The following is a 26,928-nucleotide window of genomic DNA, read 5'->3' as shown; positions in this document are numbered from 1 at the left end:
AGTTTACAAGTAAAATGCCCTCAAACCCTGGGTTCTGGGTTCAGTACCACATTCTGGGTTCTGTTGCTTAAGGCAGTGTACAAATAAATCATTTACAATGAAAAGACAGCTCTTGAAGCCATCTTTAAAAACTCTACAATTAATATAATATAAACTTTATAAACTAATAGAATTCACCATGTGCACCACCTTTTTTCCAGTCACTCACAGGCTACATTCATTTTGTACACTGCCTCTCAGCACTAAGAGGAACATTACCCAGGAAAAGCTAGTTACAGCATTGGCTTAACTTGTTCCTTTCCCAAGAGCTCATGCCATCTGTGCACATGTAGAAGCATGGATGAGGCTGTCTCTCTGTGTCAAGCATGGTGTGCACGAGCCATTTCCATGGAAACAACATACCATATGTGGAGGCAGCTGAGGAGGGCGAAGAGCACCCCAGCGATCAAAGCCAGTGGCACAGCAAGCAGCAGAGAGATGATCCTGTAGAACCAGATCCTGGAGACCTCAAACAGGGCGTGGCTCCACAGCCACACCTTGTCGAAGCTGCGCACTGAGGGAGGCTCAGCAATGACGTCTACGAAGGTGACCTGGAGGCGAGAAGGAACGTCCACTGGAGGGCATCAGTGATCAGGCCAAAGTGCACTTGTGTGAGCACCAGAACCTTCTCACACCAGCGATGGCTTTCTCAACCCATGATCTTGACAATATACTGTACGTCTTCCGCCATTATTTAATGTCATGCATAAGAGCTTCTGCTGCTTCTTGCAAGCAGACTTGATTATGTCAGCCAGTCATCTGTATTCTTTTTATCCTTCTAAAACCCAGCAATTAATTTTTGTACCCTGTAGGGGACATGGGTTTCTGGTCTTAATCTCAAGTAAAACTACATATTCTACTATCCAGAAGCCTACTCTACAACAGCCATTCAACAAAAATCAAATAAATAATATTTTAGAAAATATTTTCACTGCAACATATTTCCAAGGCAGTTGTATTATGTCAGAAAATGAAAATCATTCTATGATACTTTTTTCTGCTGGGTTTCAGGAGGTTACAGTGTGTTAACTGGTCTGCACCACAGGCAGAGCACACAATCAATATCAGGGGAAATCAGATAACACAAACCTGCCTGTAGAGGTCAGTATTGCCACATAACAATGGCTTGTCCTTATTCAAATTAGATTTCTTTGCATTGAATCAAAGCTGATTAATTCTGACATTTTATCTATCAGCAAGTACAATACATAGGATTAATTTCTCAGCATGTGAAAATCCTTATCCAATGTGCTCATCACACAAGACAGCAAATACGATATCAACACAGTCGTAATCATGCTCTCCTGACATTTTCCTGACAATAGTTGCATTAGCATATCACACACACAACTGAACTATTTTCTCTTGCCACATGTAAAATCAAATCCAATCAATTTTATCTGTACAGTACAGATTTTTACAGAAAACTGTGACAAAGACACGTTCACAAAGTAGCAGACAAAAGCAAAAACCAGGCCTGAACCCCCAGATAGCAAGCACCCAAAGTAAAAATATATTATTAAAACGTTACCAAATACATTTCACCACATAGTTAGGGTCCAATAATTTCACATGGGATGAAAACTGACACTTTACCCTGGTGTGTAACAATAGCAACATATCTGTCATTTACCTTAAGGCACTGGTTGACTCCTTTGGGGTCCCTGTCCTTCAGCGAGGGCCTGGTGGCTCCTTGATTGGGTTGGGCACCATATTCTGACCCTATCTCTGACTGTACCTCGGACTGCACCTCAGACTGCTCCTCAGACTGCTCCTCGATCCCCTCCAGGTCGATCTTGGTCTCCTCTTGGGAATCCTCCTTGATCATGGCGCCTGTCTGTGGAGCAAGAACCTCCACATACTGCCAAAACAATGGGTGAAGCTACGTCTCCACCTAACCCCTCCTCCCCACCCAACGGTACAAGTGACCAATCATGCTCTTCGATCAGTTGATTGGTGGGATATATTAAGAAAGTGACCACGGCTGAAGGAATTTCCAAATTGGCTTTCGCGAGAATCATCGTTTCCGACACTGAGACTAACGTGTCAAATAAAGTGGTCATTATCGCGCAGGTGTGAAATGTAGCTGCCCAGTGCTGTCCTAAAGTGAGAGGCAAGTCAGAGTCACGGAAAAATGAAAGATAATGAGAGAAACCTTTAAACGCCCACAGTCGACAGGAACACATGCAGTTTTATTCCAAGGGTGTTAGCTGGCAACAGAGGTGTGTAGCGTGTGTTGTTATGAATTCCACTGACAGTATATTTTTTAAAGCTTTGATTTTATTAAGAAGAAAAAAATCTAGATACATCACTAATAACAGTGTTGTTTCAGTCAGAAAAAGCTACTGAAAAGTTACCGCTCTACCTGATAAAAAGGATAATAATTAAAGACAAAAAAATTAAGAAGTACTATTGCACCTTAGCTTTATTTTCTTTGAAGGTAAAGTGCTATTTGGCCCTTGTTAATGCCTTTGGATCAATGTAAAACTGGTGGAATTATATTCTTTAATTTGATCATTCCTGTGGCCTCATGCTTTTCCCTGTTGGGTGATGTCCAGACAATTGTACTGCCATACCCAAACTGCATTATGCACAGCAAAATGTTAAATGCTAAAGCAACTATCTCAGACAGCATACATCTTATCCTTTTAGATCTTTATAAATAGTATTAGGGTTACATACACTGAACATTTTACTGTGAATCAGCAGTCCTATTACCTGTGATTGGTACAAATAATTACAGAGCTGAATACTATGCTTTATGATTTTAAAAGTTGCAAGATCTTAGTAATCAGATGTTAGTGGTAGACACCCATATGACAATTAAAAAGTGATGGAGTCACAAAATAGTCATGCATAAATTAGATCAGGAGACTGCTAGATTACTATAAGGATGGACATTAATGAGAATCAAACTCAATAAACCATTTGAAGACATAGGTCACCTAGATGCCAAATAGTACAAATTGTTATCTTTCGTTTGATTTGATATTTATTCTATCTTCATTTCTGTTAACAAATATGATCCCCTGTTCACTTGTGGCTACACAACTGTGAAGACTGTAGGAGTGGGAGGAGAGGGAAGGGTGGTTGGGAGTGGGGATAAGGAAAATTTCATGTTGTCTCTGATGTGTTTATCTGATGTGCTCTTGACACATTGGGTTTCACAATGTGCTTTTAGAGGGGAGAACATCTCTTTTCTCAAAGCATTGGACCCATTAACAGATCCTCGTTTGACTGCTATTAATAGGTGGTGCCAGTGTGGGCTATTTCAGCTGAAGTCTTCTTCAATTTTTTCAGAAAGATACTTAATGTACCCATCCCACTGATTAATCTGAAGTGAATGCACGTAACACTAAGCAGCCAGTCAATTAAAGCAACTTTATTTCTTTGTGTTCAGTATCATGATTTTAAATGAACACCACTTTTCAACACATCAGAAAACAATGTAGCATTTTTTGTCACAATGGTAGACTGTTACTCCTATAAAGTCCTTGTAAAACCGTTAACCTCAGCAGCTGCCGACAGTGTGTCCAGCAAGATCTCCCCTGGCTCATCTGTCAGGTTTAGTATTCCATTCCATGTGCAGGATGGCAGCAGGTTATTTGACTGTAACTGCAACTTCCTACCGTTTCAAAAAGCTGGGCTTTCCTGGGGAGGTGCCCCCTCCCTTACTCTGTCTACACTGAGGATAAGGGAGTCCTGAAGGGGGGTCGTTCTGACAACTTGGTGTGAACAGTCATTCCTGTGCCACTCGAATGCTGATAGCCCCACAGCATTTCCCCATGCTGCTGAACAGAGGAGAGATGGTGATGTCCAAAACGCTGGCCCAGATGGTCTGGACCCAGTGCATGTTGATCAGGAAGAGCTGGACACAGGGCATGATCAACCTTTACAAAGAAATGAGAGACAGAGATCCAAGGATGTTGACATAGCCTAGGCTACTCTTTATTTGCTCTCCTCTTTCCGAAATATCATTTTGAATGCAGAAAATTATGTCCACCTACACTTCAGTTTACAAACTCTCACACTGACAGTCTGCTTTGATAATCAAAATGCAGAAATAACACTCACAGAAAGGTTTACAAATAAAATGCCCTCAAACCCTGGGTTCTGGGTTCAGTACCACATTCTGGGTTCTGTTGCTTAAGGCAGTGTACAAATAAATCATTTACAATGAAAAGACAGCTCTTGAAGCCATCTTTAAAAACTCTACAATTAATATAATATAAACTTTATAAACTAATAGAATTCACCATGTGCACCACCTTTTTTCCAGTCACTCACAGGCTACATTCATTTTGTACACTGCCTCTCAGCACTAAGAGGAACATTACCCAGGAAAAGCTAGTTACAGCATTGGCTTAACTTGTTCCTTTCCCAAGAGCTCATGCCATCTGTGCACATGTAGAAGCATGGATGAGGCTGTCTCTCTGTGTCAAGCATGGTGTGCACGAGCCATTTCCATGGAAACAACATACCATATGTGGAGGCAGCTGAGGAGGGCGAAGAGCACCCCAGCGATCAAAGCCAGTGGCACAGCAAGCAGCAGAGAGATGATCCTGTAGAACCAGATCCTGGAGACCTCAAACAGGGCGTGGCTCCACAGCCACACCTTGTCGAAGCTGCGCACTGAGGGAGGCTCAGCAATGACGTCTACGAAGGTGACCTGGAGGCGAGAAGGAACGTCCACTGGAGGGCATCAGTGATCAGGCCAAAGTGCACTTGTGTGAGCACCAGAACCTTCTCACACCAGCGATGGCTTTCTCAACCCATGATCTTGACAATATACTGTACGTCTTCCGCCATTATTTAATGTCATGCATAAGAGCTTCTGCTGCTTCTTGCAAGCAGACTTGATTATGTCAGCCAGTCATCTGTATTCTTTTTATCCTTCTAAAACCCAGCAATTAATTTTTGTACCCTGTAGGGGACATGGGTTTCTGGTCTTAATCTCAAGTAAAACTACATATTCTACTATCCAGAAGCCTACTCTACAACAGCCATTCAACAAAAATCAAATAAATAATATTTTAGAAAATATTTTCACTGCAACATATTTCCAAGGCAGTTGTATTATGTCAGAAAATGAAAATCATTCTATGATACTTTTTTCTGCTGGGTTTCAGGAGGTTACAGTGTGTTAACTGGTCTGCACCACAGGCAGAGCACACAATCAATATCAGGGGAAATCAGATAACACAAACCTGCCTGTAGAGGTCAGTATTGCCACATAACAATGGCTTGTCCTTATTCAAATTAGATTTCTTTGCATTGAATCAAAGCTGATTAATTCTGACATTTTATCTATCAGCAAGTACAATACATAGGATTAATTTCTCAGCATGTGAAAATCCTTATCCAATGTGCTCATCACACAAGACAGCAAATACATATCAACACAGTCGTAATCATGCTCTCCTGACATTTTCCTGACAATAGTTGCATTAGCATATCACACACACAACTGAACTATTTTCTCTTGCCACATGTAAAATCAAATCCAATCAATTTTATCTGTACAGTACAGATTTTTACAGAAAACTGTGACAAAGACACGTTCACAAAGTAGCAGACAAAAGCAAAAACCAGGCCTGAACCCCCAGATAGCAAGCACCCAAAGTAAAAATATATATTAAAACGTTACCAAATACATTTCACCACATAGTTAGGGTCCAATAATTTCACATGGGATGAAAACTGACACTTTACCCTGGTGTGTAACAATAGCAACATATCTGTCATTTACCTTAAGGCACTGGTTGACTCCTTTGGGGTCCCTGTCCTTCAGCGAGGGCCTGGTGGCTCCTTGATTGGGTTGGGCACCATATTCTGACCCTATCTCTGACTGTACCTCGGACTGCACCTCAGACTGCTCCTCAGACTGCTCCTCGATCCCCTCCAGGTCGATCTTGGTCTCCTCTTGGGAATCCTCCTTGATCATGGCGCCTGTCTGTGGAGCAAGAACCTCCACATACTGCCAAAACAATGGGTGAAGCTACGTCTCCACCTAACCCCTCCTCCCCACCCAACGGTACAAGTGACCAATCATGCTCTTCGATCAGTTGATTGGTGGGATATATTAAGAAAGTGACCACGGCTGAAGGAATTTCCAAATTGGCTTTCGCGAGAATCATCGTTTCCGACACTGAGACTAACGTGTCAAATAAAGTGGTCATTATCGCGCAGGTGTGAAATGTAGCTGCCCAGTGCTGTCCTAAAGTGAGAGGCAAGTCAGAGTCACGGAAAAATGAAAGATAATGAGAGAAACCTTTAAACGCCCACAGTCGACAGGAACACATGCAGTTTTATTCCAAGGGTGTTAGCTGGCAACAGAGGTGTGTAGCGTGTGTTGTTATGAATTCCACTGACAGTATATTTTTTAAAGCTTTGATTTTATTAAGAAGAAAAAAATCTAGATACATCACTAATAACAGTGTTGTTTCAGTCAGAAAAAGCTACTGAAAAGTTATCGCTCTACCTGATAAAAAGGATAATAATTAAAGACAAAAAAATTAAGAAGTACTATTGCACCTTAGCTTTATTTTCTTTGAAGGTAAAGTGCTATTTGGCCCTTGTTAATGCCTTTGGATCAATGTAAAACTGGTGGAATTATATTCTTTAATTTGATCATTCCTGTGGCCTCATGCTTTTCCCTGTTGGGTGATGTCCAGACAATTGTACTGCCATACCCAAACTGCATTATGCACAGCAAAATGTTAAATGCTAAAGCAACTATCTCAGACAGCATACATCTTATCCTTTTAGATCTTTATAAATAGTATTAGGGTTACATACACTGAACATTTTACTGTGAATCAGCAGTCCTATTACCTGTGATTGGTACAAATAATTACAGAGCTGAATACTATGCTTTATGATTTTAAAAGTTGCAAGGCTTTGGACCAGGTGTCCAATATATAATTTTATGGAGACTTAATCCCTCAGTAAATGGGCAGTTGCAGTGGACAGGACACACACACATGCACACACACACACACACACACACACACACACCCATGCACAGTGGATCGACACGCGTAGTGGACCGAACTGAAATACTGTATTGACAGCTGAGCAGCACCCTCTGCTGGCTGCAAGGGAAGCTTCCATTCTCATTTGTGTCACTCGAATTTCTGAACTTTCAATACTCCTCGTACTGTATGTGAAACTGGATTCGTGAGAACGGACCCAAGTTAAGTACTTCATATGATTTTAATAATTTCTTTATTGAGCTTGATGGAGGCAGTATTAGGTACAACCTTTACTGTTACAGTGACAAGATGGTATGACAGCATGTTACACACTATCTGTGTCAAATCCAAATAAGATCTTAGTAATCAGATGTTAGTGGTAGACACCCATATGACAATTAAAAAGTGATGGAGTCACAAAATAGTCATGCATAAATTAGATCAGGAGACTGCTAGATTACTATAAGGATGGACATTAATGAGAATCAAACTCAATAAACCATTTGAAGACATAGGTCACCTAGATGCCAAATAGTACAAATTGTTATCTTTCGTTTGATTTGATATTTATTCTATCTTCATTTCTGTTAACAAATATGATCCCCTGTTCACTTGTGGCTACACAACTGTGCAGACTGTAGGAGTGGGAGGAGAGGGAAGGGTGGTTGGGAGTGGGGATAAGGAAAATTTCATGTTGTCTCTGATGTGTTTATCTGATGTGCTCTTGACACATTGGGTTTCACAATGTGCTTTTAGAGGGGAGAACATCTCTTTTCTCAAAGCATTGGACCCATTAACAGATCCTTGTTTGACTGCTATTAATAGGTGGTGCCAGTGTGGGCTATTTCAGCTGAAGACTTCTTCAATTTTTTCAGAAAGATACTTAATGTACCCATCCCACATTACCTAAAATTTTGGAAAACAGAGGAAAGTTTGTCAAGCAAACATAAAACGAAGACGATACACATTCAACTCACATGTTTGATAAATCTACAGTGAGCACACTTATCCAGGGCTTAATTTTCACAGGGAACTGCATTCGATGCACTATGTAGTTACTACCTGTAGGTGAATATAACAGTATTATGGCAAATTCATGTGAACTAGGGCCCTTTTCATGTTTCTCGTGTTTCTTAGTAGAGACCTTGAAATTGTGTTTTATGACCCCTTTTATGCTTTACACCGTTGTTAAACCCTTCAACTACACTGCGTTACGCAAGGCTAGGTAGCTCCTATAAATCCCTTGGTCACATTTTTCTTTTTTATCCCGGTGTAGATATAATATTGTATAATCTCTCAATTGCTTTGGAGAGAACAAAGAAGCACAGGCTTTGCTTTAATGCATGTCCTGTCAGCCAATACTTCCTTTCCCTCCACAGTTCACTGACTGGGCCGCACAGTCCTGCCCAGGCAGCAGAGGTGTGTGTTTCGTGTGCAGTGGGAGGAGGACAGTGAAGGGGAGCACGTGTGTCTTCTCTGACGGCTCCTGCTGGTGATGGAGACAAAGGCATGCTATGTGCTCGTCCTCTTCAGGGGGTGTGGTGCTGAGGTCACTGTCAGCTGCCTGTGGTATGGGACAGCTTAAGGACACAGGGCCTAAATAAGCAGACAAGTACCGGTGGCTGTACCGCTCCTTCTTATTGAAGGAATCGATCTACATTTTTGTCCAAACGTGAACGTTATTGCATGTTGATCTGACTGTTGGTCGTTTTTTTCTTTGTGATTTCTTTTTGTGCGCAAGGCCTTTTCGATACACACTTCAATGTGAAGTGAGCCATTTTGCATGGCTTGCCTCTGACAGGGGCCATTGTGTTCTGAAGTGGCATGCTCATGTGCAATGGAGGCAGACTGAATCTAGGCATTCACTGGCCCTTGGGAGGTTTGCCCATTCTTTCACATAATCAAAGCTGATTAATCATAAGCATTGGGACTGAGCGGGTCACCCGATATACGCGGTTATCAGCTTACACTAAAATGGGAAGTGTCTTAGAATATTCCCCATCGGTGTGTTTCCCACTCAGGTGCGTGGTTCAACTGTACAATGAAACTGTTTTTTTTTTTCATTTTTCTGCAATTTCATTGCAAAGACGGCATCAAAGAGAGACCATTTAAACACTCACATTGATTAGAGAATTGTATTTTGTAGCTCTTACCTTTACTCATTAAAACATTCATACGTGATTCTTTGAAAAATTGACACTCACTGAAAAGTGAATTTGACTGGCTAAAATATCCATCTTGCCCTTTTTCATTGGTCCATTTCCAATGAGCATATGTAGAAAATCATTGACCTTTTCATGGTGATGAATGACAGCAAAAAATATGTAATAACAGCAACATGTCATTGCTATGCCCACAATGCAGGTTATCACCAATTCACTTATATGCAACAGTTTTGAGTCTCTAAGCTCAACATATTAAACAAATTAAGCTTAAGTTTATTTGTAATGGAAAGATGAAGAGGAAGATGCTGTAATAGCTGACCCTGAAGCAAGGTGGAAAAAAATACTAGCAGCAGTGATTTAATTCCAGTGTGAATTCTCAAAGCAGAACACTGCACCCATGAGACCAACACCCCAGTTGGTGATCACCTGGGACTATAGGAAGTCACATGGGAAATCAAGCCCTTTGGAAATAGTTTCGTTGCATCCAGAGGCACTCAAATGCCAGGGAAATAGGAGACAACTGAACTGTGTTGGCACCATTAAAGCTAAATGGCAGACCCGCCAAGCCAACAAGAACTTCCCCTTGTATGGGCACTCACTGTGTCAGGTGACTTGTACCCAGCTGAGTGAGGGGGTTAACAAGTGAAAAGAACATCACCCTGTGGTGCATGTTACAGCTCGCTGGGTCACTGGCCAAAAAACACAGAGCAAATCTGATATTAAATCTCTGGTGAACTCAACTGTAAAAAAGAATAAACTTTCCTTGGTTGAAATTAGTTTTGTTCCTTAAGTTACCCTTTTTATGTATTAAGAGCTATGAAGCAGGCTTTGAACTGCATCCCAAAGTGTGCAAAATGTCCAGTTATCCAACTGATTGTTGAACTGGAGACTGCCATATGTGTGACACTGAGGTTTATCCCGCCCTTTGCCAGGTTTGTAACCTAATTCTGTTCAATTGTCTTGCCTGCCTCTAGCATTGGTGGCAATCAGTTTTACAAGGACCCATGACATGACATTCCATTTTCTGTGAATCATCCAATATTTTACAGAATCAAAAAATATTCACTGAAAGGACATATGGCATTTCCTAGTTTGAGTTAAATTTCCTGGTTTACAGCGCTGTAAAACAGTACTAACCCCTGATTTCCTCTATTATATTTGTCACACAGAATGGTTTCAGATCATTTGACAAAATGTAATTAGACAATGCTGACATGCTATTTTTGCCTTTTGAGAAAATTGTCAGGAAATCTATTTAACAAAACTGGAGCCGTTATTGGAGCTTGTCTCCTTTGATAAATATCATGGTATATATATATATATATATTTTTTTTTTTGTTTGTCGCTTGTCAGGCCACCATTATAAATAAGAATTTGTTCTTAATGACTTGCCTGGTGAAATAAAGGTGAAATAAAATAAAATAAAAATACACAGTGGATCGAGGCCTGGGTCTAATATCTAATATGAATGACAGTACAACAAAAGCATACATCTTAAACATCCAAAAACAAGCACACATGCATCCATGCATGCACTTGCACTAGCAACCAAAACAGACATGCTCTCTCTCTCTCTCTCTCTCTCTCCCTCTCTCTCCTCTCTCTCCCTCTCTCTCCCTCTCTCTCCCTCTCTCTCCCTCTCTCTCCTCCCTCCTCCCCTCTCTCCCTCTCTCCCTCTCTCCCTCTCTCCCTCTCTCCCTCTCTCCCTCCCTCCCTCCCTCCCTCCCTCCCTCTGATGTGCTCTAACCTTGCTGAAGCAGGCCCAAACCAGCCCCCACTGGTCTGTGCTAATCAGACTGTCAAGAGACTAATTGTTGTGTAACAGGATCCCCTCCAGGTCTATGGAACACCATCAGCCACCGGCAAAAGGATGGAAACAACTGGCAGATGGCAACACTACAATTTAGAACAATTACTCCATGTTTTAATATAGTCATTAAAGAATAAAGCCCCAAGAACAAGAACGTCAGGTACCGGAGGAACAGTCACCATCAAGGTGGTGATGCACACACATGGGTAAATAGGGGAAATTAGAAGCTAAATTAGACCCTGCCCTCCCACCTTCCCCCATGTAAAAGAGCATTATAAGTGGATTAGAGACGCACTACAGACCGTTCTGTCCTGTCCATTTCCCCATATGGCCCATCCAGCTGTTTCTGTGGTAACAGTAACCTGGATCGCAGATCCTGCCTGTCTCTCCGATCGGCCACCACTGCAACACAACTGAGCCCAGGACCATGTTTTAACAGGGGTCACTCAGCACGCAGATTGTTCTTCATATTTATGCAGAGGGCATTTGCTTTAAGTCCTTCTTTTATTATCCAGTACTCTTCTTTTGAAGGAGTGAGCAGGTAAACAGACCCCCCCCCCCCCCCGCCTTTTCTCTCTTTAATCATTTTCCTTTAATCTTTAGCACGATGCGGTTGCCTACTTTCAAATGCTACCCTTAAAAAAAAATCTAGTTCTATTTTGATCAGGAAAGAGGTGCCTCTACCATGAATCCTTAATCACAGCACATGTTGCTCCTTTTCACCCACAACCTGATTCTGTTTATTCATTATTTGATGCAGTGAATGAGGTTTCCTCTCCCTCTCATGTTCTGATTAGCCTGGACAGTTTTGAGATGAATAACCAAGCCTTGTCTGTCTGCCTTTAACTCTTGCTTGACCACCAGTCTCAGAGCACATTGCTCAAAGGGAGCAGTTCTCACATAAAGATCTATGAACTGATGTAAAACAGCTCAGTTTTTCTAAAGCAACACTGCATTATGTGGCAACATTGCCACAGCACTGCCGAGAACCCATTGCCTGAACATAATGGGTCTATAGCTGATGAGTTTGCTTGCCCTGCTAGAAATTCAGATGTGTGGCATGTGTTCTCCAGAATATGCACCACACATGGGGGTAATTTGTCTGCTGATCAGCAGGGCTGAAATATTGTCCAGACCAAGACAGCCCAATTTTAATACATCATAATATTTTCTATGGATAACTAACTAATCCAGGGTGAATTTTGAGGCTGACGTGGCATGATTCATAATATAAAGCAGAGATGCATATTTGTCGTTATTGTTGGATTGATAGTTGGAACATGAAATTAAGTGTCCAGTTAAAAAAATAATTATGAAAAGAAACACTAAAAAGAGTTCGCCTGGACTAACCAAACACACACAAAGTCTATAACCCAATCATGGGTGTTTTGTAAAGTCCTGGTGCCTTGAAAATAAGCCTTCTATCGCTTCCCAAGGATAGTCAGAATTGCATTTAAAAATGTAAATTCTGTCCAGAAGATGATAATAAAATTAATTGAATATTTTAACAAAATAAGACAGCCTTGAAATTCCATTTGTAACCTATTACTTATTACTTCTGATTCAGGTTAGCTGAAGCCCCAGAGATGCATGGGTCAGATATGATTCCACGCCATTGGGTGCAGAACCGCATCAATGAGAAAAGGTTTGGCAGGAAAGATGAACCACCCACTGCCAGAAATGTGTCCTTTGAAGCCTTTACCATTTGGTGCAGCTGATCTGTGTGAATCAATCAATGATGTCATCTCTCACATAGATAAGAAATATCCCAAGAGAACAGACAGATGGATATAAATCATGAAGGAAATCTGCATCTATGTGCCCTTTCAGCTTCATGGGTTTTCACTGAATATACAGTACATCATCATGCTAATCTGCATCACGACACAGAAGACGTCTGCTGTACGGCCTGTCACTACTGTGCTCACAGATGGGAATACCATAATTAATATGCTAATGACTCAGGGATTATTAGTGATGCATTAAAACCAGACATGTCAGAGGTTCAGTCTCGCAAATCAAAGATCCAAGAGAAAGGCACCTTGTTGCTATGCAAGTAGCCTGCGTGTTTCTGTCTAATAGCATTTCCATGACAATATCAACCAACACCTCCTGGCATAAAGAGGAATATGCTAACATTCATTCAGATTTGAATATATATACACATACATACATACAACACAGTGCATATTTGCCAGATGTTTGAGGGTATAGCAACCTTATTTTGGATGACGTTTTATCTGTATGGACATTCATTTGCCAATGGAACAGTTTCAACAGATAATTTCAGGTGATATTTCAGCAATGATCTCTCAACTGGTCTGGTTTAGTGTAGAAGCAGCAAAACTCCCATGGGGCTTTTCCGAGGCTATTCAGAATGACTATGAGTAAGTCCATGTGGAATTATACTTCCAAGCCTATTAAAAAGTCAAAAGACCAGCTCAGTCACAATAGAGAAATGGGTCTTGCTGGGGGATTAGGGGCTAGTGATACTGATGTGAAATTTAAAAAACAGTAGGTCTGTTTTCAAAGTAATTTGAATTTCTTTATTGGAAAACAAAACATACAAGCTGGCACTATGTTGGATAGACATTGCTTGCATTATCTTCAGGTACTTGTTCAATCATTCAGGTTCGTTAAATATAAAACATTTATAAACAATAATACATTTCAATTATACGTTTCAGACTTGTATACATTTAAACAAATGTGCAAAAAAGTGCAAACATGAGAAACATATTTTTCGAAGAACGTCTGTCCCAGTGCCAAATTCAGTATTTCCTCGTATTGTATATAGTTTAATAACAAAGAACATTTTCTGACAAATGGTAGCAAAAACTCCTAAAAAGTGAGAAAATACACATCTAGTTCTGCTGTTCAAAATAATTTTAATTTTCATCTTAAAATATCTGTGTCAAGGGATTTGATATTATAATACATGCTCGAGTTGTTCAGAAATATCTGTCCACAAGTTTTAGTATTACGTACTTTGTATCTACAAATTTTAATTATAGATATCTTTTTCATCTTTGAACAATGACAATTTGAACTGCAACACAATAATAATAATAATAATAATAATAATAATAATGGTAGTAGTAGTATTAATAGTAGCAGTATCAACAGTTTTGTTATTGTTATTACTGGTAAGATAATAATTTTTTTAATTCAGTTTTATTAAATTGAATCTGTGACCATTATGCTATTCTATTTAGTCCAAGTCTTTCTCCTTTCCACATTATGGCCCAATTTGTTCAGTAGAATTTTTCCTTGCCTCTGTGACCCACCCTCAGGGAATGCAGAAATACGTATGCTTTTCATCTGCACAATACTTCACACTCAGCATTCAATCTAATCACACTAATTGAAGACAACAGGATTGGATGAAGATACAAATCTAATTATATGATTTAATTGAAAATGTCATTTGAACATGAATTGTTATACAATTCCCCCTCACTGTATTCTCATATCCTCTGGAATATGAACATGAACAAAAAAGTGTTAATATGTGTTACATTCTAGTAATTGTTTCATTATATCAGCAATAGCCAGAGATCCATATTGGTTACATCAAATCTTCAATTGCTCATGTGTCTTTTCCAAGAGCACGTGCTGAATGATGGCAGGGGTAATGGAATACTAACAGATGTAATGCATGTAAACTTCATAGTATCCATCCGGTGGAATGTTGCCATTGTTGCTTCAGTGATAAGACACAAACTCTACTGATACAATATAAATGGCAATGTATTGCACCCTGTATAGAAGGATAATGCTGCATGCAGAATAAGAATTGACTGGCACCTTGAAGCCATGAGGCTTTCAGTAAGACACGGTGCTTGAGGAGGGCTAACTGAACTCCTCTGGGATCTGCCCGGGAATGCGGACGCCCTGGTCCAGAGTGTTCCTGGGGCTGGACTGGACACAGCTGGAGCGGGTCTCTGCCGTGCAGCTTGTTCGCTGCAGGAACTGGAGGAAGTTTTCCTGGATGGAGCCCTCATGGCTGGAGTTTCCCAGCTCCTGGGGCCGGGTGGAGTAGCACCTCCTCAGCTTGCAAAGCTCCTCGCGGATCTGTCGGTTCAGGAGCCCGTAGAAAAACGGGTTGACGGCAAAAGAGGAGTAGGCCAGCCAGGTGACCACCTCCTCCAAGTCTCCAGGGCTCTGGGGTGAATCCCCAAGCGAAAGGTGCAGGTGAAAGGAAAAGTAAGGCAGCCAGCACAACAGGAACTGGCCTACAATGAGGATAAGGGTGAGGGCCGCTTTCCCGCCTCCAAAGATCCTCTCCGGGGACATCCTCTGGGGCAGGGTCCGGGTGGTGATGATGGTAGTCTGGCTGTTGATGGAGTCCGAGCGGTGCTTGGGGCTCGTGGTCCAGGTAGGCACAGGGATGTGCTGTCTGGCCGCCATCCGGGCCACCTTGTAGACGTTGCAGTAAACCACAAAGATCACAAGGGACGGAACCAGAAAGCACACCACGCTGAAGAGGACAGCAAAGGACTTCCGGAGGTTACTGTGGCTCCAGTGCAAGGAACAGTGGGCTGCACTGATCGAGCTCTGGTTCCCATATGGTGGCCAGCCAAACAGGGTCACCAGAGCCAGCAGGATGGACTTGACCCATATGAAGATCACCACGGCAATGGCCAGGTTGAGCGTCATCTTGACCTCATACCTCATGGGGTGCACAATATAGTAGTATCTCTCCACGCTGATGGCCATGATGGTGAGGATGGAAGCGCAGATGAGGAAGACGGTGAGGAAGATGTAGACCTGGCACTCCAGCACGGTGAACACCACAGCACTGAAGAAGGGAGAGCCTGTTACCATGGCCAGGGGCATCAGCAGCACGGCACACAGCAGGTCCACCACACACAGGTGGCACACAAAAGCAAACTTCCTTAGGTGTGGGGCCTTTACAATGGCCACCATCACTGCCGTATTGGCCAGGAGGGCCACTGCATTGAGGCTCACCATAAAGAACATCCCCACCAGGTCCTTGATCTGGGACTGTGTGAAAACGCCCGGCTGTACGCCAGGACTTGTGGGTTTGGGCCCCAACAGGCCAGATGAGATATTGTGCAAAGAACGGTTGCTCACAAGGTTCAACATGGGACCTGATCCATCCATTTCTCACAAGGAACTCTTGAGAGGTAGCATCCTGGACTCTTTCTTTCTTCAGATAGAAATCATCACATTCCAGCAATATACATTATGTATTCCTGCAAAGAAATAATAATAAGCATTACTTTATGGGTATGAAAAAAACTACCCACAATCTTGTATATTGGACTTGTTCTTCTCTTGTTGGGTGGTTGATTTCAAGAAATCACTTTGGCTTTTTTCATTGTAAATGTTATTTTTCATTTTATATTATCACTTGCAGTGATTCACATAATTGGGATAGCAGGACTTGTCTTTTCATAATTGTAAAGTGTGACTGTTAAGCCTCTGGGTGATATCTAAAACATTCTAGGTTTTCAGTCAGCGATAACCAACTCACATTTTTTTGGGTGTCACAAATGAACATGTCTGCATTCCATTTTCATCCACATTTCTGTCTCATCACATGTAGAGAAAAGGTCTCCTCTCTCTGACACTCATTTCAGCATGGCTGCATTGATTATGTTCTGTGCGTCATACCTGAAATCCTTCAAAGAAACTGTCAGCCTAAAGGGCACTAGAGGGAAACTGGCTCTGCAAGTCCTCTGTAACCGTCATATTTATTGGACTCTTATTTTGGCAGACAATTAACAATCAAAGAATTAGGTCAGGTACAATAGCATATATGCAAAATATTGGCTTTTATCTAACAGTTCATGTCGCTTCATGTAGGCCCTACATTTTAAATGCCTTTCAGTCAATAAACAACTGTTTGACAGCAAGGAAAGATTAAAGACATTATCAAAGATATCAACTCACTGTTTATCATGTTAATTGTTGGATTAGAGCCATTGTGAGATTGGCAAATGGACGTTTCCCAGTTACAGTATTTTTCCAACTCACAAGAACAACCAAACCTTTAAGACTATTAATGAGTTGATATACAGTACTTAGTAGTCATACTTCTTCTTGGAACAAACTGGACACATTTTGTAATAAATTGTTTGATTTAATGTGCACTGTAAACTGTAGTTCAAGGACGAGGAACCCCATTTCCACCCACTCCTGTGTTGCCGGTGAAACAGAATAACAACGATGCCCATAAATCACCTCAAAGCACCTCTATTCCTTGTGTGTACTGGAGATAAAACAGGAAAACAATGTATGTAGCTCTGCTAAACCCAGCTCATTCCCACACAAGCCGCACTGACGCCAGCCAGTAAAACTGCAGTTTACTGGAATAGCCAGGCCACCTGTTTACTTTTTGCATCACATCTGTATGATTTATCTGGGCCTATGTGCAGTACGAGTGTCTCTGCGAGATTTGCAAGGACTGTCAAGTGACCTGAAGATGTCTCCACACTGACACATTTATTCAAATGCATTCTTTTGCTGGCATCAGTGAACACAACGAGACTGAAAGTTTTGATCCAATTCAAACAGCATTAATTATATAATATCATATGCATATATCATAGACAACCACAATTGTAATTTCTTATCTAGTTCTTGAAAGATGCATTATATATTCTTAAAAATGAACACTGTGGAAAGCCCAACATGCTACATTGATCAAACTACAGAAAATGTAGAAAAACTACAGAATTAAATTAAATTATTGTGAGGGAGTTGGAGTTTTGGGAGACCAACCGCGACTGAACAGGGGGTTCTTTAAGCTATTAACCAGAGGTAAAATAGCCACAAAGTCTCAAGAGACAAGGGAAAGGAAAACAATACTCCTTAGGGAGAGTATCCCAAAGAAAAGCTCTACACAACCCACGTACTGGGTAAAAAAGAACTAAGGCTTAAGGAGTATGAAAATAAAACAAAACTGCCGGAGCAGAAAACGGGGCAACTCAAAGAAAACAGACCTCGAACCGAGGCTGAAAAAGTAAAACCCTAAAGAAAGAATACTGAGCTTAGATTGTGGCACTAACTTGTTGCCAACAATCTAAAAAAGCTAAAGACTGTTGTGCTAATTTTATAGCCACAACAATCCAATATCGCAGCTCAATCCTATACCTTTACCTTTACCTCGCTTGACAGAATACCGGCTCTCGTGCAACATAAGTGACACTGAAGCAAAGCTTATCGGCTTGCTCAGGGTTTAAATAGAACACCAACAGGTGCAAATAGTAAAAGGAAATTTGCACGTGTATAATTCAATCAACTCAATACCGTAATAACTGAAGAAAAGGTGCATGAAAAAACCAATGGCCGTAATAACTGAAGAAAAGGCGCAGGAAGGAAAAGAAATGGTGGCATCAGCCAAAACCATGACAGGACCCCCCCTCTAAGGGCCGGCCCCAGACGGGCCCTCTGAACCACGCCTGCGGAAGTCATGAATAAGCTCAGGGTCCAGAATGTCTCTAGAGGGGACCCAACAGCGTTCCTCAGGGCCATAGCCCTCCCAGTCAATAAGGAACTGAACACCTCGCCCCACTCGTCTCTCAGCCAGAATGCGGCGTACTGTATATACCGGCTCCCCATCAATGAGCCGAGGCGGAGGTGGCGGTTCATCCGCCGGAGCCAATGCGCTCACGAGAACCGGCTTGAGGCGAGAGACATGAAACGTCGGGTGGATTTTCATGGAACGAGGGAGCTGCAAGCGAACCGTGACCGGGTTGATTTTACGCACGACCTTAAAAGGGCCCACAAACCGAGGGGCGAGTTTACGAGATTCAACTCGTAAAGGAAGGTCACGGGTAGATAACCAAACCCGTTGACCCACCCGATAGGAGGGTGCCGGACGGCGATGCCTGTCGGCAAGTCCCTTCTGTTTGGCCGAGGAGCGCAGGAGGGACGCACGGACTCTCCTCCACGTGGCCCGACATCGCCGAACAAAGAACCCAGCAGACGGCACCTCGTTGTTCTTCTCCAGTTCTGGGAACAGAGGAGGTTGGAATCCAAACTGAGCCTCAAATGGTGAGAGCCCCGTGGACGCGTTACGCAGCGTATTATGGGCATACTCCGCCCACGCGAGATGACGGCTCCACGATGTCGGGTTGGAGGAAGCCAGACAACGAAGAGTGTTCTCTAGCGTCTGGTTGGTACGTTCCGTCTGTCCATTAGTCTCCGGGTGGAATCCCGACGAGAGACTGACGGACGCACCCAAAAGAGAACAAAATGACCGCCAAAACCGAGAGGCAAATTGAGGCCCCCGATCAGACACCACGTCTTGAGGCAGACCATGCAGTCTGAAGACGTGGTCGACTACCAGCCGTGCAGTCTCTGGTGCGGATGGCAATTTAGGCAGCGCAATGAAATGGGCTGCCTTAGAAAACCTGTCCACCACAACCAGGATAACTGTGTTGCCATCAGAAGCCGGCAGACCGGTGATAAAATCTAAGGCAACGTGGCTCCATGGACGACTCGGGACGGGCAAAGGGCGTAAAAGCCCAGAGGGTTGGAGCTGAGAACCTTTGTTGCGGGCACAGACCGAACAAGCGGAAATAAATTCCCGAACATCCCTTTCCATCCCAGGCCACCAAAACCGCCTGGCCAGGAAATCCTTAAACCTGTGGATGCCAGGATGCCCAGTAAGATGGGAGAAATGTCCCCACTGCAGCACCTGGGCACGTACCTTGGATGGCACAAAAAGACAGTTAAGGGGTCCCCCACCTGGATCCGGCTCCAGTCGTTGAGCCCTCCGCACCACAGACTCAATGTCCCACATAACTGGGGCCAAAATCTGGGTGGTAGGAACAATGGGCTCAGAGAAGTGGTCACTGTCAGAGTGATCGAAAATCCGGGAGAGTGCGTCAGGCTTGATGTTTTTTGAACCTGGGCGATATGTTAGTAGAAAGTTAAAACGAGAGAAGAAAAGCGACCAGCGAGCTTGCCGCGAATTGCGCCGCTTTGCGTTCTGAATATACTCTAGATTTTTGTGGTCGGTCCACACTGTGAAAGGGTGTTCAGCTCCCTCTAACCAGTGCCGCCACTCCTCTAGAGCCAGCTTAACCGCCAAAAGTTCCCGGTCCCCGACGTCATAATTTCTCTCAGCCGGAGAAAGTGACTGAGAAAAATAAGCACAGGGGTGCATTTTTTGATCTTGGGGAGAACGTTGTGATAAAATTGCCCCTACCCCAAGCTCCGAGGCATCCACCTCTACCACAAACGGGAGTGAAGGGTTAGGGGTTATCAGGATGGGCTCCGAACTGAACCTCCTCTTCAACTCCGTAAAAGCAGCCTCAGCTTTGGGCGTCCACTCAAAGCGTGAAGGGGTATTTTTCTTTGTCAGTGCGGTAATTGGCGCAACCACTGAACTAAAATTACGTATAAAACGCCTATAAAAATTAGCGAACCCCAAAAATCGCTGAACTTGTTTGACCGATTCTGGGGTAGGCCAATTCATGACCGCGGAAACTTTCTCTGGGTCCATTTGTACCTTCCCCTCTGTCACAATGAACCCCAGGAAAGAAACGGATTTGGCATGAAACTTACATTTCTCTGCCTTTACGAATAGCTGGGCGTCCAAGAGACATTTTAAAACCTGTCTAACATGTCTAACGTGCTCCGAAAGATTGGCAGAAAATATTAAAATGTCGTCTAAATAAACAAACACAAATTTCTCCAGCATCTCTCGGAGCACGTCATTCACAAATGCCTGAAAGACCGAGGGGGCGTTAGTGAGACCGAATGGCATGACCCGATATTCAAAGTGGCCGTTGTGCGTATTGAAAGCAGTTTTCCATTCGTCTCCCTCACGTATACGCACTAAATTATAAGCGTTACGGAGGTCGAGTTTCGTGAAAACTGACGCATCCTGGAGGCGTTCGAAAGCTGAGTTCATGAGGGGCAGTGGATAGCGGTTTTTAATGGTGATATTGTTCAGTCCTCTATAATCAATACAGGGTCTCAGCCCACCGTCTTTTTTCTTTACAAAGAAAAACCCTGCCCCCGCCGGCGAAGTGGATGGTCGGATAAAACTGTTAGCTAACGCCTCTTGGATGTATTCCTTCATAGCTGTACTTTCTGGAGCTGATAAGGAATATAAGGAACCGCGAGGCGGTACTGTGCCAGGATGTAAGTTAATGGCACAATCGTATGGTCTGTGAGGTGGCAAGGTGGTAGCCCTTTGTTTGCTGAATACCTCAGCGAGATTTGCGTAATCGGCTGGTACATTAGGTGGCAATGGAAATTCGAGCGCACCCACCATACTGGTATTCTCTGAACTAGCAGGAGAGTGGGGCATGGAGTCAGAGATAGTCTCTGGTTCCGTTAACTCCCCTAGGGATAAGTCGTCAACCGGAGGATCCCAGTCGAACCGCGAATCCCAATCCAAACTCTCCTGTCTGTCCTCAGAAGGTGGGGATGGCGCAATAGGGCTGGACGGAAACCCCTCTTCCTCATCGTCCCAAGCCAAATTAGTCTCTCTTTGCAAACCATGACCATTAGGAGTTTGTGATGACCTCTGTAAGCAATGTTTGACACACTGGGGACCCCACTGAATCACTGTATTTTTCTTATTTCCCCAGTTAATGTGCGGTTTGTGTTTCATCAGCCACGAATGGCCTAAAACAAGTGGATAGGCTGGTGAATCAACCAGGAAGAGCCTGACTCGCTCCAAATGACCACCAAAAGGGACACGCATGCAGACAGGGTCGGTAATTTTTTTAACCAATCCGGTGCCCAGCGGGCGACCGTCAAGAGCTGTAATGTGGCGAGGCCGTGAAAGGAGAACCACAGGCAATCCAAGTTCACTAGCCCAGTTTGAATCCACAAAACAGTCAACTGCGCCTGAATCTAAAAAGGCGTCAGTTTTAACTAATTGATTATTCCAGGATAGCTCTACAGATAAAACGGTTCGAAAGGCTGATGGGTTACGCCTCACTGGGACCTTTCTTTCACCTAGTGAGGCCTCCCGTTTCCCCCCAGCTTAGGGCAATCATTCTTAGTGTGTCCCTTCTGTCTGCAATACCGACACCATTCGCTGCGCTGCCTTTGTTCACGCACATTGCGTAGGGTGGAGCTATCTATCTGCATCGGTTCGTCATGGCTCAGAGAGCCTAATGGGGGAGCCAAAACTGCAGGTTTACCCGGAAAAGAGGCAACATATGGGAGGGAACGGTTCCTCCTCTCACTTCGCTCTCGCTCACGTTCCCGCACTCGGTTATCAATCCTGACAGCCGTCCTTACCAAAGCATCCAATGTGGCCGGGGACTCAAGAGTTGCTAAAGCGTCTCTCACTGGCTGAGAGCGCATTCTTAAATAACGTCATGAGCGGAGCCTCTGGCCAACCCGTTTCACCAGCCAATGAACGAAACGTAACAGAAAAGGCTGCAACACTGTTCTCTCCCTGACGAATGCGTGTTAGCCTTGTAGCTGCTTCTTCTCCGCTAATATCGTGATCAAAGACCGACGCCATTTCTGCCATTAAACCTCCAGACGTGTTCATTACAGGGGCTTGTGAGCGGATGAGCGGCTCAGCCCATGCAAGGGCTGTCCCTGTTAGCAGGGATAAAATAAAAGACACCCGTGAATCTTCTGTAGTGAAACGTGATGGTTGAGCTCTAAAAAATATCGTACATTGCGCTAAAAAACCCCTGCATCTCCCTGATTCTCCATCATACCGCAGGGGAAGCTGCAGTTTAGGTTCGCGGACAATGACTGATACCATCGGCTCTGGGGTCGGGGGAAAGGAAGGTGCTTGTGGAACTGTGGGGTTTAATGCGCAAGCCAGTTGGCGAACACTGTCAGCAAGCTCACGCAGTGCATTCTCCTGGCTGCGCAAACTTTCTTCCTGACGGTGCAGGCGTTCAAGCATTTCCCCCTGCCGTTCATAAGAGGTTGCTTGTTGGGAATGTAATATCTGAATGCCCCTATCATGGGCGGTTAGGGCAGCCTGTTGAGCTGCAACAGCCTGTTCTAAACCCGTTGGAGTTGCTGGTACATCCATTTTGTGGCTTCAGTGTACTGTGAGGGAGTTGGAGTTTTGGGAGACCAACCGCGACTGAACAGGGGGTTCTTTAAGCTATTAACCAGAGGTAAAATAGCCACAAAGTCTCAAGAGACAAGGGAAAGGAAAACAATACTCCTTAGGGAGAGTATCCCAAAGAAAAGCTCTACACAACCCACGTACTGGGTAAAAAAGAACTAAGGCTTAAGGAGTATGAAAATAAAACAAAACTGCCGGAGCAGAAAACGGGGCAACTCAAAGAAAACAGACCTCGAACCGAGGCTGAAAAAGTAAAACCCTAAAGAAAGAATACTGAGCTTAGATTGTGGCACTAACTTGTTGCCAGCAATCTAAAAAAGCTAAAGACTGTTGTGCTAATTTTATAGCCACAACAATCCAATATCGCAGCTCAATCCTTTACCTTTACCTTTACCTTTACCTTTACCTTTACCTTTACCTTTACCTTTACCTTTACCTTTACCTTTACCTTTACCTTTACCTTTACCTTTACCTTTACCTTTACCTTTACCTTTACCTTTACCTTTACCTTTACCTTTACCTTTACCTTTACCTTTACCTTTACCTTTACCTTTACCTTTACCTTTACCTTTACCTTTACCTTTACCTTTACCTTTACCTTTACCTTTACCTTTACCTTTACCTTGCTTGACAGAATACCAGCTCTCGTGCAACATAAGTGACACTGAAGCAAAGCTTATCGGCTTGCTCAGGGTTTAAATAGAACACCAACAGGTGCAAATAGTAAAAGGAAATTTGCACGTGTATAATTCAATCAACTCAATACCGTAATAACTGAAGAAAAGGTGCATAAAAAAACCAATGGCCGTAATAACTGAAGAAAAGGCGCAGAAAGGAAAAGAAATGGTGGCATCAGCCAAAACCATGACAATTATTTAGGGAAGATTTTTGCTATCTGTTCCATCTTTTGAATTGTTTTATTTCAATTAATTTAAATGTTTAGAATGTCCCCGTCCCCCAGTATGTACTTTCCAGCTCAATGCAGATCAGCAGCTCAATCTTTGTGAATTAAAATGTAAGGCACAAAGCCATTCAGAGCCAGGGTATGGTTATGTAAGGCTGTCCTCATGTGCCGTTCTGTGCACCTTCACTAGGCTGCCCATCAAAAGTGACTCATTAAAACCAAATTGAAAATAAAATTCACGATAATCTCTGGGGATTATTCCAAAACATATCATCCTGCCTATGATACAGGCTGAAAATTTAGACAGCAATTACTTTAATGTAGCTAATTTAATATGGATAAATTAAAGTAATCAATTTGCACGGTGTATTTGATAAGCCACCGTTATGGGCTGGCCTATTTATAGACCTGCACAAATAAGAACACTACAATGCATAATGACTAGAACAAGCCATTCAGACTATCTAAACTTGCCATTGAAATACAGACTAGAGTGCATCCAGCACTGCATGAATCCTGGGCCTGAACACCTCAAAGGACCTTTCCTAAGCCTGAATAAATTAAGTATTAATTCCTTAACTCTCCATAACTTTCATTACAAAAACCTAATATTCTTAACATGTCATACCTGGAGTCAATACATAACAACATGTCATGCCTGGAGTTAATGCTGTTGCTGTTCAGTTTTTTTCCCCCAAGAGCTTCTGCACCTTTTTAATAGTTTGGTGCCAGAACTGCAGACAGTACTTTACATGCGGTCTGACACAGGCATTGTGTAACATCACTACAATACACTACAAAAATAATACAAATCAATGAGTGCATTGAAAACATCATGAGACTCCATACATACATGGATGTAATTTGAATCAAATAAAAACAGTTGAAATATATTTTAGTAGATGTTAGACTTATCCCTGGCAGAAGCACAAACACTATGGAAATCCCTTGTCCTCTGTATTGTCTGCATGCAAGGAGCTCCCTTATCTCTTGTTGGGCTTCTGTGTTTCCCTCCCACCCATCCGCCCCCACACAAGGCAGAGTATGTACAGATGACAGGAGACGACCAACAAAAGCATCCGCACAGCCCAAGCAGTACATGGGTACTGTAGGTGCGCTTTGTATGTATGGCCCAAAGCGCCAGTGAAATGCTCTGTTTCTAACGGCTGGGGTTCACTGCCCTTCTGTGATCAATCGCACGTTCGGGAACAAACACGGTTTCTGTGCCGGGGTCTCTTGTGAGTCATCTTTCGTGCGTCGCTGTGCTGCGCTCTCTCCCATTCCCTGCCCCCACACCACAATCTCTCAATCCACCCCTCCAGTGTCAGCACACACATTTCTCCTCATGATGCTTTCTCCTTCCTTCCAACAGAATAGTTTTTTTATAATTTACTTGTTGAGCATTTTTTAAATGACTGGGCTTTCATGTCCACTACGTCCTAATATGTCCAGATCTCTCTCTTGTATCATCTAGTCTTTTTTTTAATGATTTGTCTGCAAAGCACTTTAAGCTTGTTGATTGAAAGCACTGCGCGATTCTTCTGGAGTAGTACCTGGACCATGAGTATGTCACCCACTAGCACTTCCTGCTGTTGTTGCATGATCACCTTTTTGTATGGTCATCATTTAAAGTGTCGGATGCACACGCTACCAGATGCCTCAATTGTAAATGGCTAATAGAAAAAACTAACAATGACAAATGGCTTTGAACTGTGTGATTTGTTTTTATCATAAGAACGATTTAGCCATGCTTTCTAATGCATAAATGTATGGACTTGTGCAAAGAGGAGTTTACAACTAAAGATTTTGCTTTGTCAATTAAATTGTAATAACTTCGACTTCCTCAGTCAACACAAATATCTTTAGACAGATTTGAGAACGAGAGACATGATCATGTGCTGCAACACAATTATTTAAAGCTGATGACGAACCTGCCAATCTCCTCAGCTTGTTGAGCACTACTCTGACGTCTTACAGCACAAACAAACGCACGGACTTAAACAGCGAACAACAAGAGACAGAGAACCCCGGTAATGGATTTTCTTCACCCTGGCTTCACTCTCCCTTTTTGCAGGCCATCTGTCAGGCGTCAGGCTCTGACCAGGTTTCAAAATGACTTTTCTTTTCTCCAGTCACCAGGTTAACTGCCGTCAGACTCTTACGAAATACCGAACTGATATTTTAAAATATAAGTGGAGGACACAGGTCTTACTTTGAAGTCTGAATGGTCCAAGTTCATCATTGTGGATGCTGACTCTCAAGCGTAGGTTCAGTACCATCTAGTTCTCTGCTCACGTAGTTCTAAAAAAAAAAATTAAAAAAAATTAAAAAAAGACACTTTCTCAGATTACCTTTGCTGGTGAAATCCAGGTTAATAAGAGGAGCAGAGCTGCAGCTGGGCAGGTGGAGCTGATAGAATCTGACTCCTACTCACCAACGGCAGGGGACCTGCAGCAGCTCCCGCACCATCCTCTGCGTTCAGCGACTTTCCTCTCCCGCTGAGGTTCAATCAGTGCCGGAGGAGCTTCATTCTGGTAAACCCAGCCTGTCAGTACTGCGCCAGGCAGAACCAGCGCTTTGGTGCTGCCACAGACTCTAGCAGGCCCGGTTTGGGACGGGACGAGAGCGGGACATCCGTGCTACCATTGGGACCTTTCAGGCCTGCTCCAGACAGGCAGAGGTGGTCGTTAAGGGGCAGGGCAGTATCAGAGGGATGACGGCATTTTCAGCACGGAATGGCTTACAGCATTGATGGTGATTTCCCACCAGCAGAAGGGATGCTCCCTCTCCCTCTCTCTCCCCAGCCCTGTGTATGGCAGTGACTGTCACACATTGTGTGCCTTGACTTTTTTTTCCCCCCGCTCTTCTTTGGAATACACACACACGCTCCTCTGTCCCCTGAGAAGCTGGTGTCCCCAGGGTCCTACTGCACACGGGCACTACAGTGCACGCCAGGGAACAAACTGCAGATGGCCTCCACAGTTCTTCTGTTCATGTGC

General features: G+C 43.2%; 3 protein-coding genes across 5 annotated transcripts; all 3 read right to left on the bottom strand.

Annotated features, from left to right (window-relative positions):
- Positions 1–59: 59 nt before the first annotated feature.
- LOC135237894 (caveolin-2-like) lies at positions 60–2,810 on the bottom strand. The gene is made up of 2 exons (XM_064305449.1): positions 1,673–2,810; positions 60–590 (listed from the first exon to the last, which is right to left on the bottom strand). Exons 1-2 carry the CDS (start codon positions 1,865–1,867, stop codon positions 360–362), a joined length of 426 nt encoding a protein of 141 aa, XP_064161519.1. The 5' UTR covers positions 1,868–2,810; the 3' UTR covers positions 60–359.
- Positions 2,811–3,406: 596 nt separating this feature from the next.
- Positions 3,407–11,462, bottom strand: LOC135237146 (caveolin-2-like). Of its 2 annotated transcripts, XM_064303952.1 has the most exons (4): positions 11,291–11,462; positions 5,789–5,992; positions 4,521–4,708; positions 3,407–3,929 (listed from the first exon to the last, which is right to left on the bottom strand). In XM_064303952.1, the coding sequence occupies exons 2-4, from the start codon at positions 5,981–5,983 to the stop codon at positions 3,779–3,781; spliced, it is 534 nt and encodes a 177-aa protein (XP_064160022.1). In that variant the 5' UTR covers positions 5,984–5,992; positions 11,291–11,462; the 3' UTR covers positions 3,407–3,778. The 2 variants fall into 2 exon arrangements, with proteins under 2 accessions (XP_064160022.1, XP_064160021.1); XM_064303951.1 differs by lacking the exon at positions 11,291–11,462 and having other exon boundaries at positions 5,789–6,484.
- An 866-nt stretch (positions 11,463–12,328) lies between these two features.
- Positions 12,329–26,796, bottom strand: gpr61l (G protein-coupled receptor 61-like). 2 transcript variants are annotated; one of them, XM_064303949.1, is made up of 3 exons: positions 26,364–26,796; positions 26,142–26,230; positions 12,329–16,207 (listed from the first exon to the last, which is right to left on the bottom strand). In XM_064303949.1, the coding sequence occupies exon 3, from the start codon at positions 16,113–16,115 to the stop codon at positions 14,841–14,843; it is 1,275 nt and encodes a 424-aa protein (XP_064160019.1). In that variant the 5' UTR covers positions 16,116–16,207; positions 26,142–26,230; positions 26,364–26,796; the 3' UTR covers positions 12,329–14,840. The 2 variants fall into 2 exon arrangements, with proteins under 2 accessions (XP_064160019.1, XP_064160020.1); XM_064303950.1 differs by lacking the exon at positions 26,142–26,230.
- Positions 26,797–26,928: the final 132 nt, after the last annotated feature.

This window comes from Anguilla rostrata, chromosome 13 (genome assembly GCF_018555375.3).
Source record: "Anguilla rostrata isolate EN2019 chromosome 13, ASM1855537v3, whole genome shotgun sequence".
NCBI lineage: Eukaryota > Metazoa > Chordata > Actinopteri > Anguilliformes > Anguillidae > Anguilla > Anguilla rostrata.
The sequence above is the reverse complement of the archived record's forward strand: the minus strand, read 5'-3'. Positions and strand labels throughout refer to the sequence as shown.

Excerpts from the sequence above, each read along its gene's own strand:
- LOC135237894 (XM_064305449.1), bottom strand. The coding sequence starts at position 1,867 with ATGATCAAGGAGGATTCCCAAGAGGAGACCAAGATCGACCTGGAGGGG. Across the intron at positions 591-1,672 it reads GAGTCAACCAGTGCCTTAAG|GTCACCTTCGTAGACGTCAT; the intron begins GTAAATGACAGA and ends TCTCGCCTCCAG.
- LOC135237146 (XM_064303952.1), bottom strand. The coding sequence starts at position 5,983 with ATGATCAAGGAGGATTCCCAAGAGGAGACCAAGATCGACCTGGAGGGG. Across the intron at positions 4,709-5,788 it reads GAGTCAACCAGTGCCTTAAG|GTCACCTTCGTAGACGTCAT; the intron begins GTAAATGACAGA and ends TCTCGCCTCCAG. Across the intron at positions 3,930-4,520 it reads CTCAGCTGCCTCCACATATG|GTTGATCATGCCCTGTGTCC; the intron begins GTATGTTGTTTC and ends TTCTTTGTAAAG.
- gpr61l (XM_064303949.1), bottom strand. The coding sequence starts at position 16,115 with ATGGATGGATCAGGTCCCATGTTGAACCTTGTGAGCAACCGTTCTTTG.